General features: G+C 46.2%; 1 protein-coding gene across 6 annotated transcripts in view; it reads left to right on the top strand.

Annotated features, from left to right (window-relative positions):
- RREB1 (ras responsive element binding protein 1) overlaps positions 1 to 14,300 on the top strand; it is a 124,611-nt gene that overhangs the window by 105,556 nt on the left and 4,755 nt on the right. For 5 of the 6 annotated variants that reach the window (XM_082754005.1, XM_082754007.1, XM_082754009.1 and 2 more), the window contains one exon: positions 10,684 to 11,430. In XM_082754005.1, the coding sequence (XP_082610131.1) occupies positions 10,684 to 11,430 (747 nt within the window). The remainder of the gene's footprint in view (positions 1 to 10,683; positions 11,431 to 14,300) is intronic. The other variant, XM_082754010.1, reaches the window with a different exon arrangement.

Raw genomic sequence — 14,300 nt, 5'->3', positions numbered from 1 at the left:
GCAGTGTAGTTTCCGTTTGGGAATAGGAATGTATTCTTGGGGGGGGGGGGGATGTTTGCACAGTAAGCAGGGTATTTGTTTGGGTTTTGAGACCTCCAGTTGGGATGTTTGTGTGGAAGGAAGACTACCTTATCTGTTGTAGTTATTGGTCCATATGACAAATACTTGGTAGATACAAAAGTTTTCAAGTCTGAAAATATGAGAAAATTGTGACCTGGGATGCAAGTTGAGTTTCAAGCAATTAATCCCCAGCTAATCCTGTCATTGCATGCTTGAAAAAATATGTGGAAAGGAATTGGGCTATCATGAAGGAGAAGGATTTCTGCTGAACTTTGAAGTTCTGTTCTGTATTTGCATTGTGAATAAAGCCAAATAAAAAGTGCAGAAAGTGGTGGTATTCGTAGCCATAAATTTATGGTTGATTTAGCAGGCATATAAAAAGAAAGAGTGAGTGACTTGAAAGCCTGCAAAAAGCAGTGCCATGAAACTTCTAAAAAGTTGTGTTAACACTGCAAGAAAATGAAGAGAGAGAAACAACCTACATGAGTTGTCCGCAAGATACAGGGAATCCCTCGTTCAGGTTGAGATGTTAATTAGGACAGATCAAACTCGTGGAAGATTAAAGTGAGAAAAGTACCCACAAAGTCATATCAAAGAGGCTGCTGGTTGTATGTTTGCATGTGTGTGTGTGCACGTGCATGTCTGTGTTCAGGGGTTTGGTGTGAGAGGGGAAAGGTTTGACAGGAGCAGATCTTTTACTTTTAACCATCCTCACAACCTCTTTCTTCGTCACAGAGACGTCTTGAAGGGCAACTTCCCTCGTTCCACTGTGTGATCCTGGCTTTTTTTCCAGACGGTCCTGTACTCAGTCCCTTCCCTTGTTTTAGTCATTTAAATGAATTGCAGACATGAAAAACTTTCTCCTGTAGGGAAGTAATTGATAGTTTATTCAATATACGGGGCTTGATTCCACAGAAGTCTATGGGAAGATGCCCAGTGGCTTTGATGGAAGTTGTGTAAAATTCAAACATGTGATAAACATCTCGGGAGATGACCTGTTATTGAAAAGCTTGCAATGAGCTTGTTGTAGCAGGTCAACTTTGACTAGGGAATTTTTTTTCCCCCCACAAGAGCAGAAGAGGATAAAATTTGGTTGCGAAAGGCTGGTCTCAGAGATTACTGACCAGGTGACTCAAGAAAGAAAGGGAGGGAGAAAGCAGTAAAGGGGAAAAATGAGAGAAAAAAAAAATAAAACAGAAAGAAAAACACAAGGAGATTTCTTACTACACGTTACAAGCACAGATAAGCACACTGTTTTCTTGTGTCAGGTCATGAGCCTCCATCCCATGTCAAAAATACGTTATCTTTTCTACCAAATCTAACAGAAGTTGCACAAACCTGGAGTTGCCATCTGCTCACTGGGGAGAAACAGGCTTATTCCCCAGTCTGAGGAATGCTGGATCTCCCCCTAGAGCAGGCAGCTCGCCCAGGTTGTTCAGAGTGGCAAGACTGAGTTGTGTTAGTTGTACTGAGCGCGGTAGAAGAGCAAAGCGTAAAGATGGAAGAAGAGTCCTGCTGCATTAGAGCAGTGGTCCATGCAGCTGTGTACTCTCTCTGATGGTATCAGTAGGATGTGCTATTTAGGGTGAGCTTGTGGGCCTGGCCACTTCCTGCAGTCTGTGCCTCTTGTGCTCTGCCAGCATCCGCAACCACTGCATTGGGGTTGCATCTGGGAGGGCACATCCCTGCCCACTCCTTTCTGTATCTGTTTATGGTCCGGCTTTCTGTCGTTCTCTCCGATTGCTTTCTGGACCTGCTGATGCTGTCTGCCTCTGACCTCACATACGTGGTGTCAAGCTCCAGAAGTTCAGTACCTGCTGTGTAAAGAAATATTTTTTTAAGCCGATCCCCTGCGAGCTTCAGAGAGCCTCTCTTTGTTCCAGCACTGCAGGATTCAAAGCTCTGTTGGTTGCTCTCTTTGCTGCCTTTGAGATTTGCAGACCTCAATCTTATCAGCTCCTTCTCTCTGCCAAAATTAGGATCTTGAGCCTTTCTGGTGTCTCCTCACAGGGCAGCTGCCCCATCGCTTGGATCAGGTTTGCTCTGTGCCTTTTGCGTCCCAGCCATGTCCTTCTTGTGGCGCTGAGACCAGAACTACATGCACAACCTGAAATGAGGGCACACCAGGCCTTTACACTTCAGCAAAGGGACACCCTTTGTCTTGCTTTCAATACCCTTGCTTGTGATACCCAGCGTTTTTTGGCTTTATTTTGGCTGCTGATGCAGGCCAAGGCAATGATCCTGGGGAACTCTGAGAGATGGCTCTGAGACCTCCTGCCTAAGCATACTGCCTGTACCACCTTCAGCATCACGTAGGCATGGTTCAGGTTACTTTTTCTAGGTATTTTTTACTTTAAATTTGTCTGTACCAAAACTCACTTGTCATCTTTTGAGAGTTTTGCAATAAAGGAGACCACCTGTCAGATCACACAAGGCTTTTTGTTGTGGGCAGGTGAGTGGCATTCAGAAGAAGGGGTGAGCAGACATGAAGCCACGCTGGGTGCAGCAATTCAGTGTTCTTCTGTGCTGGCCAAATGGAATCGATGCACGGAGGAAGCTTGGCAGAAGGTGGTGCACATCCCCTCCCTGGAAAGGGCCGGCACAAAGCAGCCACCTCCAAGAGAGGCAGGGCAGCGGTGTGTCACTCTGGGTATGTTTCATGGAAGATTTGTTGAAGTAACAAATCTAAAAGCAGCAGGAAGTTTGTTCAGAAGAGCGTGCCGTCCTCACTGCCTCTCTCATCCTTTCTCTTCCTTTTGTTACGGCAGGTTGCATTGCAGTGATTCAGACGCAGTCTTTCAGGTCTCGGTGCTAGTCTGGCAGTAAAATCTGCCGTGCTGGAGGCATGTTGCGACGTGAATTGCTCCTGCCTAGCGCGAAGGACGAGGCTGTCTGGTTACCATGCTAACGGCCCGGCACAGTTAGGGGCTGCTGGTGCAGCTCGGTATCCGGCTGTCACGTGGGCTGATCCTGCCCATGCAGACAACAGATGGTTGCAGCCTGGGAGAGGAAGACTCATGTTATAACACGATCCCCTCGCGGAACAAAAGCCTCCAGGAAGCGCTCTGCGACAATCTTAGCGGTGGGACGAAGCCGCAGCGCCCTAACGGGGTCTGGTGGGAGCTTCCCCTGTAGCCAGAGGGATGCTGACGGCAAGGAAAGCCTTCCTAAAGTTGCTCCGGCGAGCGCTGGGGTGACACGTAGGATGTGCAGGACGTTGGTGGAAGGTAAATGTTGTTCTTAGTGCTTGTGCAGGCGGCGCTGGGCTGGTCAGAGTGGTTCGACCTGCCCCCGGCAGACAGAGCCTTGGGCCACGGTTGGATAACACAAAGCACTTCTCGTAGGTACTGGCTCGACCTGTTCCCAACTGTTCATCCCCACAGCTGTAACTGACCCAGCTGCCCAAAAAAATGAAAAGGGCAAGGGGAGGGACCGGCAGTCGTGAGATCAGTTCCTGGATCCGGCTCGTGGTGCAGCCCTAAAAAGAGCACATTGATGCAGCCGAGGCGTGGAGCTGGCAGCATCTCCTGGGAGGCGCTGGGGATGGATGCTGTTGAAATTGGCTTTGCCATCAAACGCTTTGTGTCTTCAAATAGCAGCTTCAGAAAGCAAGGAAGGAGCCCAGCTCATGTGCTGGTAGCGTTACCACGTGCACTTTGTAGCATGGCTGAATATTTCTAGCAGGCTTCACCAGCTGGTGTTTAATCATGGGCCAGAATCATTCAGCAGCTTTGGACCTGTGGTCTCCCTCCACTGTCCAAGCAAAATGGATTTCAGAGTCAGTGGAAGTAAATTACAATTTGATGCTGTGGCTCAGTTTAAAAAGGGCCATTTCTCTTTTTGTTCTGGGTGAGCAGCATGGTTGGGAATCACAGGAGAAGCCCTGCGAAGGCTAGACCTGCATGTGAATCATAGTCCAGATTGCACTGTGTGCTGAAAGGAAAGGGAATGAAGGGAGATGCATTTGGTCTGCCCTAAAGGAAGCGGAGAGGAAAGCTTTAAGATGAGGTGTAAGACAGGAAGTGCAATTCAATAGAGTGTCATTGGGAACAAGTTTATAGAGGGCTTCTTTTGGTCTTGCTTTAAACTGAAAGGAAAAACAGGATGGTGGCTTTGAATAGGAGTCAGGCAATGTGTGTAAGCGATGGGGCTCATGCGTGTCCTTGCTTGGTGGAGCAGAAGGAGCAGCCTGACGACAGCTCCTGACACAGGAGGAGAACATCTAATCCAGGAGGGGCGGCTCGCAGCGCTCGGGCCAGGGCAGACTGCTACAGCTGCACGGTGGAGCAATTCAGTGAATCGCCCACTTTCATCACGTTAAAGCAAGCCTGCCCTCGCCTCCTTAGGGCTTTCTGAATGCTCCTTTCTTGCGACAAAATGTAGTCGATGGAGGCGAGATGTGGGATGGGAATGGGGTAAGGGATTATCCGTTACGTAATTCAGAAAGACACTTTCCTAAGGAAGGATCAATTTCTTTAAAGAGCTTGCTTCTGATGTGAGACAGTCAAAAACAACTGCTCTGTGCTAACTAGGCAAATATTTACGAAGTAAGTATGCTCAACAGTGAATTTTCCGATTAGCGTTTAGCAGAATTCATCTTTGCTCTAGAAATCTGCCACTCTGTGATCCCCACAGAAATCATGTGAGCCCTGGTTATAGTGGAGGACTTTTTGTTTTTCCAAACTGTTGTAGCTGTCTGTACCTCTGAACTACATTTGTGGTTATTTCCTAGAGGACAAAGGGCTTGAAACTGCATTTTCTGTCAGGCAAAGTTTAACAGCCACTCTAGAGCTGTGGCTCATGGCAAAGCAAGAGTTGCTTAGTGCAGGAGTGAGTGGCAAACAGAAGAGCCATGAAGTTGGACTGAATGCTAGAGCTGTTGTATAGAAGATACTGAGGAGATGATATATAACTTCCTGAGTGTATTGCCAGCTCTGCATAAAACTGCCTTTCTGATAAACAGGAGAATTCACTGTGAACTGAAAGTCTCTGGCCTTTTTCCCCCCAGTTCAGTGCAGATTTCCACTTGCTAGGTGCAGTCAGATCTGGTCCTGAATGCCTTTGTTTGTGTTGGTGAGTTGAACTGCTCACTTGAAGGTAATGGGGGATCCCAGCTTGTGTGAAAGGCAAACAGCATCGTGCTCTTTATCTGTTCTCCAGAGTTTTAGTTTCAACCAGCTGTTTCATTTAATAACCCATTTCTTTTCCAGATTTGGTTCTCTCCTTTTTCCCCAGATGTGTTCAGTTCCCTTTACTTTAAAAAGTCCTTTTCTATCTTTAATGTTTTCATTTCCAAGAGGCATGCAGATATGACCGAAGATCCCTCAACCATGGGCAAATTAAATATTTAACTTTGGGTATGATTTAAAGTGATGTAATGAAGGTGGCTAAATGTTAGAGTGTTTACAATAAAAATGGACAAAGATAGCCCCCATGTTTTTCCAAGTTGACTGCAGGTTGGAAAGATGTTCTCCGAACTGCGCGTAGAAGTAAGAGCAACACGGTGCGAATTCATAAAAGGTACCAAATTTACTAATCTGCTACCACCTAGTGGTGGCTGCGGCTATCGTAAAAAAAAAAAAATAAAAGCTGGGGTTATTTCAGTTAACATAGGGAAAATAGTAAGTCATTGGCTCATCTGACTGGTAATGCCAGCTGCTTGTCCAACATTCATTTCCAGTGCTCTGTCTGCTCCAGTTTTGAGCATTATTTATGTGATGGGTTTGCTGACATTTCTCTTGGGATGTCAGGAGTGTTTGGCAATAAACACTTGCTTTAAAGTCCCCAAATCATTTCCACTACAACACCCTGTTTTATCTAATAGCTCCTCAGCATCTCAAGCTTCACTCTCTATTCCACCTTAGTTCCAAGGAAAAAAAAACAGGAAAACAGAACCAAACCAGCAGCCTCCCCGCCTTGATCTCTATCTGCTCTTTTATCTGAAACTTTCCATGTTCAGTGTCTCTCCTGATAATTTTGTTTGTGTATGCAGGAAAGCAGTTTACTCCTCGTTTTGTTTCTGCTTGCCATCTCTAAAAGATGAAGTGGACTGTTCTGACTAGGCCAACTTAAAATTGCAGCTTGAATTGTAAATAGACTTCAGCAAAACAGTCTTCTCTTGCCACAGTTTGAAGGAAAAAGTGATTTTGGCTACAACTATATAGTGGTTTCTTTCATGCAGTAGGAAAAGTTTTTGCATTCTCAGATGGAGTCCTTGAGGTTTTGCTTATGAATATATCTCCTGAGAAGTTTGTTTTTTCCCAGAAGCTGAAGAGGCAGCAGCCGAGCTGCAGCTTCACATGGCCGCCTCCTTACGGCCTCACCTCCCCGCCTGTCCCCTCCCTCTCCTATCTTCTTTGTCTCCAATCTTCTTTGGCTCCTGTGTCATGACTGACTCTGTGAAACTGTGCCGCCTTCATTGCCTCGCCTCAGAGAAGCAACACAAACGTGGTCAGCCAGGACAAGGTTGTGTGCTCTGCAGGGGCTTTTGCAAGGGCAGCTCTCTGCTCTTGTCTTCACCAGCTGTGAGTATCTGCAGGATAAAAAGTAGACTGGAAAGCGTTTTACAGCCTTAGTGAATGGTGAATAGGAAAGGATGAAAGAAATAGCAGGCCTTTCCCATGCAACCTGCCTTTCTCTCTGCCTACATGTGGCTGCTCGGCACTGTAAATCACCAAAACCCTGGAGCCACTGGTTCTGGAAATAGGAATGACCCGTCTGAGAGGAGCGCGGGCTTTTTGCAGGTGTGTTTGCCCAGATCTGAAGGCTCGGTCAAAATCCTTCCTTCTGTGTGGCCAGCAAGGTTTTCTGTCACTAGCAGTATGCGTGTAAAGGGGGAAAGGCCATCAGCGTGGGCCAGGCCTCAGCTCTGCAGGAGCAGAGAGAGCAGTGCCTCTTGCACTGCCAGGAATCCCAGCCCAGGCGCCCAGCGAGGCTGTCCTCACGACAGTCGTCTCTCCCACACACCTGCCTGGCTCCTGTGCTGCTCTTCCAGTTTGTCTGCAGCGGAGCAGGGCTGATTTCTCACCCAGCCCCAAAGAGCCGGGTTTTGTGCAAAGCAGGTCACTTTTTCACCAGCTGCGAAACCAACCACGCAGGTTGGGGGTAACCACAGAGCAGCTCGACTAGTCGGGAGCTGCCATTTTACGATATGCATGCAGTTTCGTAAGGGGCCTGTGAAACTCTTCCCTGACACGGAAAACAGCAGGTCTAGTTGGTGCAGGTAGGAAGGAAGAGCGCTCACCCAAACACGTACGCATGTTAACGTGATCCCGGCTCGGCCCGTACCTGAATTTTGAATGTGTTCATTCAGTGGTGGTGAGCCAGTTTTGGAAGTTTTGGAAGAGCGAGCACGTGTGTGCCTGTGCTGCCAGTGTCTCAAGTCTTCGCCCTTCCTGAATGTGTGGTGTTGAAACTTCACCTTCCTTTTCTCGGTGTCAGCCTCATCCGTCTGCCTGTGCTGGTAAGACAGCGTGGCTTACCTGTGGCCTGCCTGTCCCTCAGAGCCTCTCTCTCCCACATGAAAATGTAACTGTGGGTCAGCCACACAAGAAGAGAATAACAGCTGAGAGGGGTACAAAGGCTAGAAAAATGAGATGGAGTAAGCAGGACAAGGAAAAGTTAGGGAAAATAAGGGGAAAAGTGGAAAATCATGCCTGATAAGCAAAATGCTGAACTTAAAAGTTGGTAAGGTTTCTGCATTTGAGGGATTTAAAAGAAAGCCTTCCAGTTTGAGCTTGCTCTTGCTTGAGTGCTACTGATGCATATTCCCCTCCTTAACGTTGCTCCCAATATTTCCTGTCTGAAAAGTCAACTTATTCTGCACCCACTGTCTTGTGTTTGGTCAGCAAAGAGTTGCAAAGCATGGCTCCTGCCATGACAGAAGAGGAACTCCATCTATCTTGGTCTCCTCACGCTCTTTACCCATCTCCATCCTAACAGCCTTTCCTGCCCTGCTCCCCAGTAAAACCCTCCTCCTGGCTTTGCTTGCAGTTTTAATTCAGCCTAGTGCACATACCCTCAGGGGAGCGTCTCCTGACCTTGACCCGTGGACCTCACCTTGCTGAGGCCTGGAGCTGAGGCACCAGCACTGGGTGTGCAGCAGCCATTTGGGTGCTTTCCATTGGTACTGCTTCAGGATCTCCATGCCGCAGCCCACTTTGCCACACCAGTTTGTTGTTTTTTTTGTCCATCATTCATCAATATGTCTTGGTGGCAGTAGCAACCAAAGGCTGCTGGCAAGGAAGCTCCTTTCCTCCTTCTTTGCGTTCTCTCTTGGAGCAGTGGTTCTGGGGGTCACCTCAGTCCAACCTAAATCCATGTCGGTGAGGAAAAGACCCTGCTGACTGTGCAGTTCTGTGAGTGTTAGGATCACGTAAGGGTTGGGGCAGGAGTCGGTGGCCAGGGACAAGGACAAGGACCTTTTCAGCAGCATCATAGAGTCGCATTGCTCATCATTAATCCTTCCTTTCATCCAAACTCTTGGGCCAAGATGAGGGGTTCACAGGGATACACAGATGTCCTGTTCCTGCCCCCAAAATGCTGCGTGTGTAAGAAGGCAGCAGGCCAGAAACCCACAGAAGTGCTTCTTCCTCTGTGTTTTTTTTTTTTTTAATCATTTTCCCTGTATGGACGTGGCCTGAGTTTGGGTTCTGGTTTTGCTCCCTTGCCTGCAGCATCAGCCACAAGATCCTGCTGCCTGCGTGGAACCAAGAATGCTTTGTGTGCCCCCTGCTTCTCATACGTGCCAGTCTCACATTTCTCAGCTTGTAAAGCAGTGCTGCCCCTTAATTATTATGCTTTGGGATTTCATCTGGATTTTTAGAAATTGCCTCTTGCAGTTTATAATAACTTTAATTTTTTGTCTTAATTTATCCAAACAAGGAGCAACAAGTCAAAACAGAATTCAAATGCAGGTTTGTAAGGCACTTGTAGGTGACCTTTGTTTTCAGGTGCGCACATCCTCAAACTCTCCAGCATTATACACAGATTAGGGCTTAGTTGCAAGTTTTAATGGGTAGATAATTAGATGAGGAATGAATTTTGTCAAATGCTTTTGTGTAATCCACTGTCTATGTAAACTGATCTGTTTTGATTAAAAGGTAAGATTATTTTTTTGACAGATGACTTCTCCCCTTCAAACCCCCAAGAGAAAGAGTATCATGGATTATGCTGTATTAAGTGATAGTTCACATTCTGGAAATGTTGCTTAGCTTTGGCATTTGTTTAATAGCCATTGATTATCACTTTTGCAAGGAGATGGGGTCAATGCAAGTTACCCTGCAAAACTACATTTGGACTACTAAGTGGCTGAGAACTACCTTCATACCTTCTGCAATTACTCCTTGCTTATGAAAAAAGCCCCTAATGGGCAATCCATGCAATTTAGAGACAAGCACACATGGTGCTGTGTCAAATGCAGGATTTAAGTCCACCTTGTAGATACTAAGTGGTTATTGGACTTGCAGATAAATGCTGAAATGACTGTTAAGTTGTGTGGTGCCTTGGCTGCATGCTGTCGACAAGAAGGAGGTGGGGGAATGACTTAAAACAAGGGAAGTTTCAACTTCCAGAAAGCATGACTTGCTAAGCTCATGTCCTGGAACGGCCGCTGGAAAGTGGCACAGGAGATGCAGTTACATGCCGTGCATCACTCAGCTTTAGCATCCAGATCCAGTCCAGCTTATTTCCTATTTACACGTACACTATTTGTATAGAGCTTGGGAGAGGTGCAGCTCTGCAGCTCTGCCCCTTTGTTCACCTTACCTGTGTTATATTTTTTGAACATGTTATGTCCTCAGCAATGGTAATGCTGCTGCAAACTGATAGGGTCATGGAGGATGTCATTCAGGTGGACATTTTAGGTGTGTTTTGGTCTTTAGTTGGGGGAATGAATGGTGAAACAGCAAAGGATGTCACCTATTAAGCCATCTTGGCTTAATATTTCGATTCCAGGTGGTATCAATGTAACAACAAGCGTGCATCAAATACCCACATGGAGACAAACTTCTGCAGCTTTTGCTTATATGATGTATACCCAATTTTTTAACTGTCCTCTGTGTTAATGCGTGTGATAATCTTTAACATTTAATTGTACAGATTGGTTGCATGAGGCCTTTACGTTCCCTTGGAAAAACATTTCTCACTACTTACAGTTTATCAGTTAGATTAATACATGTGTTACTTGTGTTAAATGTGCTACATACATGGTGTTACTTCAGCCTATCCATATTTCATACGTGAGTTTATAAATACTACCTCTGTGTGTCTCTGATACAGCGTATTTCTAACAGCAGTGACCTAAACTCATCCTCAGTGTCTCAGCGTTTTGTGTGCTCTTGTAAAAGCGATTACATCCCACTTCAAGAAACTGCCACGAATGCGTGTGTATTTTGGAAAAGAAAGCATCTTATTACAGATTTTTAATCGTGTTGTTAACTGGGTTCTGTGGTGTTTTGATCTCTTTTCAGCTGTAAGTTACTGGCCTGGGTCACAGATAAGAAAAGCAGATGTTGGGACACTTGATCAGCAGCCCTGCTCGTGGGTCCGTGTGAAGCCTTACTGCTGATAGCTGTGAGTCAGCGGAGGGCGTCCCACTGAAAGCTTCTCTCTGTTTGCTTGCAGACAACCAGTCCGATGCGGAGACACCCACCACAGGAAACGAAGTCTTGGACCTGACCTCCTGCGAGAAGGAACAGCCAGAGGAAGTAACAGAGCTACCAGGGAGTGAGTGCAGCCCCAAGGAGGAGCAAAAGGCTGACTCCCCTCCGGCAGAAGAGGACGCTGAAGAAAAAGCAGATGAATATGAAGAGGGCCCTGAAGAAGATTCTGTAAGTAACAAAAGTCTTGACCTCAATTTTGCCAGCAAATTAATGGACTTCAAGCTGGCAGAGAGTGACCAGAGCACAGGCAGCAGTTCTCAGACTGAAAAGAAACATGCCTGTGATGTTTGTGGCAAAACCTTCAAGTTTGCTGGCACTCTTAGCCGTCACAAAAAGGCCCACATTCGTGAGGACAGAAAAGATGAAAGGAGCAGTGAGGATGAAAGCAAAAGCATCCAGGATGATGCAGGTGCTCCCTTGATGCAGGACTCTGGTCTTGAGCAGGAAGAGTCTCCGATGGACTTGAAGGTAGTGGAGTCTCCTGTGGACTGTGAGGCAACAGGAAAGGAGAATGAAGAGAGCGAAAGCATCTCTGAGGGGGAAGGCACAGAGAGAAAGTCCACTGAGAAGAGCAGTGATGACAAAAAACCAAAGACTGATGGGGCTAAGAGTACTGCAAAAGCAGACAAAAGAAAGAAAGTCTGTACTGTGTGCAACAAGCGTTTCTGGTCCCTGCAAGATTTGACGCGACATATGCGGTCTCATACAGGTAAGAGGAGATTTCAAGGCAGAGCAGATTGCAAGCCAGTCTGCCACCAGACTGGTGCATCTGATCTGGAGGTGCACAATTACTGCTAGCACTCGAGGTTGGAGACACTGCTTTAAGTCCTGCAGGTAGCTGCAAGGTATCTTCTCTGCCCCAATCTCCATGCTGCATACAAAGCCTATTAAGGGAGCAGGAATAGTCACAACACTGCCTTACCTTCAGTTCCCAAACAGTTTTCCCCTATGCTTATTTAGAGTGTTCAGAGGTGAAGGCAGATATGGAGAGCTCCACACAATTGTTCTTGTCCAGCTTCTCACTCCCTTCTCACGGTGTGTGCATGGCTCTACCTCTTCCCAGTATTACTCTTCCCAGTATTTTGATGAGCAGTGAAGAAACCTGGCAGTACATGATAAGACTTCTCTGAGCAGAAGTTGAGAGAAAGAGGGTTTTTGTCTGATTGTCAGACATGCTACTATGCTGATGATGTGCATGACCTGCTGCCTGAGTGAAAGGCACAGCTACAATTGGCACTCTGCTTTTCCTTCAAACTTGGGCAGAGAAAGTGGAATACAGGTAGTAAAGTCTTTGCCTCATGACTTGGCTCGGCAGTTAAAATACTTGAGATTGCTTTATGGGATAAATTTCAGTAGTGCATTGTGAAGAAGATGAAGTCATGAGCCAGCTCAAGGGTGAATTAATCACTCATCCTTATTAATTCATCCTTATTAATGATGTATTTTTACCTGTCAGTGAGCTGTTCCAATGTGGGAAAGGAAGCTGGTGCAGTTTGAAGTTTTGTGTCTTTTGAAGGCGCTTTCTGCTGAAGACAGTATCTTTGAGATTAACTTTGAGTACAAAATATTTGTGCTGTACTTGAAGGTAAAGGTTCAATAACCTACACCAAAGACCAGTGCCTTAACCAAACGTTTTACCTTCTGAACTGTAAATATTGACCTCTGAAGTGCAGAGATGACTTGTTTTTTTTCCGGCATCGAAGACTCAAATCTTGAGTGAAACAAGGGGTGGGCCCCATTCTCGTGCCTATTTTTATACTAATACAGAAGCTTTGGGAAGATTCTAGTATCTCAAACTCCGAGCTTTATACCCAAATGAGTGTAACACTGGTGTGTGTCTGTGGAGATCCCATAGTGTGTGTTTTAAATGTTTTCATTGCACACTGAGATAGGCAGACCTTGTTGACATGCCAATTTCTTTGCTGTTCATTTCTCCGTCTTATTTGACACTGAAGGATATTTCAACATAGACCAGCTGCTGAATAGAAACATGGGTCAGTGCTTTCTTCAAATAAATTTAAGTACCTACTGTTCAGATCAGTGCATTTTCAAGTGATGGTTTTGCCTCCATACTGCCAGTTGACTCTCCTCTTTCCTCTCTCCATCCCACTCACTCAGACATATTGGCAGAATGCTGTCTATGTAATATTGCCTACACTTTAGTTATAACTTTTTTTTTAAGATAAGTGTGGGAAGTTTTTGTAATTCTTTTACTCGAAAGAGGAGCATGGGGGCACACATAAGCGTGTAAGGGATCCCTGTTGCAGTGCCTGCCTATGGATGGAAATCAGGCTGAAAACAATTTCCCTCACCCAGTGCAGGCTGCCCCCTGGCACGTAGTTGTAGGGTGCTCTGGGGCACCCTTCCCAAGCGCAGGGTGAGCCATGGCACTGCAGTGTTTGCATCCAGGTGGTGGATGGGCAAAGGCTGCTGGCTGAAAAAGCTCCTGGCACGGGGCTGGAGCTCTGTCCCCTGACCTCTGTCAATAGCAGGTGCTTGAGCAGGGCACCAGGGAGAAACATTGCTCAGAAGTGTCACACCTCTCGGGGACAGCAGGAGCAGCTTGTACACAGCAGCCAGTCTTTGTAATTTATTTACATTACACTTTGTAATTTATTTACATTTTAATGATCCCAAGTGTTATAACAGAGAAATAAGCCTCAAAAGTGTTGTTCTGTGTGCTGGTTTGCACAAATTGGTGTCTTGGTGGAATTGCACTGCTGAGAAGTCTTTAATAGCTACAATCAAGCTGAATCCATCAGGGTGGGACCTTTGGTTCTTCAGGGTTGGTAGGGCAGCAGTGGCAGGTAGCACCTTGGGGCACTTTGCTTCATCAGGAGTTTGGGGGAATTTTATCAGTGGGGCTGTGGCTGCGTTGTTTTTCCATGAACTCATGCTCAGGAAACTCTTGAAGCATTTCAGGTGCAAAAAGCGGTTCTGGAAGCAGAGCAAACTGCCTGTCAATTACAGCACAGGAACAGCTTTGCAGCTGCTCTGAGGCTTAAGGTTGCAAAGAAAGTGGAAGAATTTTGCCTGGAGAGTAACATTTCTTGCACAGGTGTAAAGAGGTTTTTTAGGGGCTTTCATTTGTTGCTCCTATCAGAGATCAGAGTAGAGCAGCAGGTTGAGGAATATCAACAGCGTTGTAAACAATATCCCAAGGCAGATGTTTTCCACTCGGTTAGTAAATGTTGATCACCTCTAACAGACACCTCTGGTGTCCTGTAAATGCCTGACAAATCTAGGCCCTGTAGCTGCTTATTCTTTCTTGAAACACAGCGATGCCATCAGCCTGCTTCACAAAAAGAGTAGGGGTTGTTGTGTTGAGTAATTCACGACAGCTTCTCTTTGACTTAGCTAAATAACTCAGGTATTACTTGCCTGCCAGCGTCTAAGAGAGGGAGATGTTTTTTCATTTTTAAGTCCTGTTGATCGCAGGTGCCTGGGCAGTATCCCTACCCTTCCATCTCAAATCCCCTCTCTCTGCATATACCGGGGCCTGACCTGTAACATCGAGCACCTGTGGAGGGGGAGCTGCTGTAGCAGTGCAGGTGGCTGCTTTCACGAACGCATTTAAGC

This window comes from Aythya marila, assembly GCF_965140915.1.
Source record: "Aythya marila genome assembly, chromosome: 2".
Classification (NCBI taxonomy): Eukaryota; Metazoa; Chordata; class Aves; order Anseriformes; family Anatidae; genus Aythya; species Aythya marila.
The sequence above is the reverse complement of the archived record's forward strand: the minus strand, read 5'-3'. Positions and strand labels throughout refer to the sequence as shown.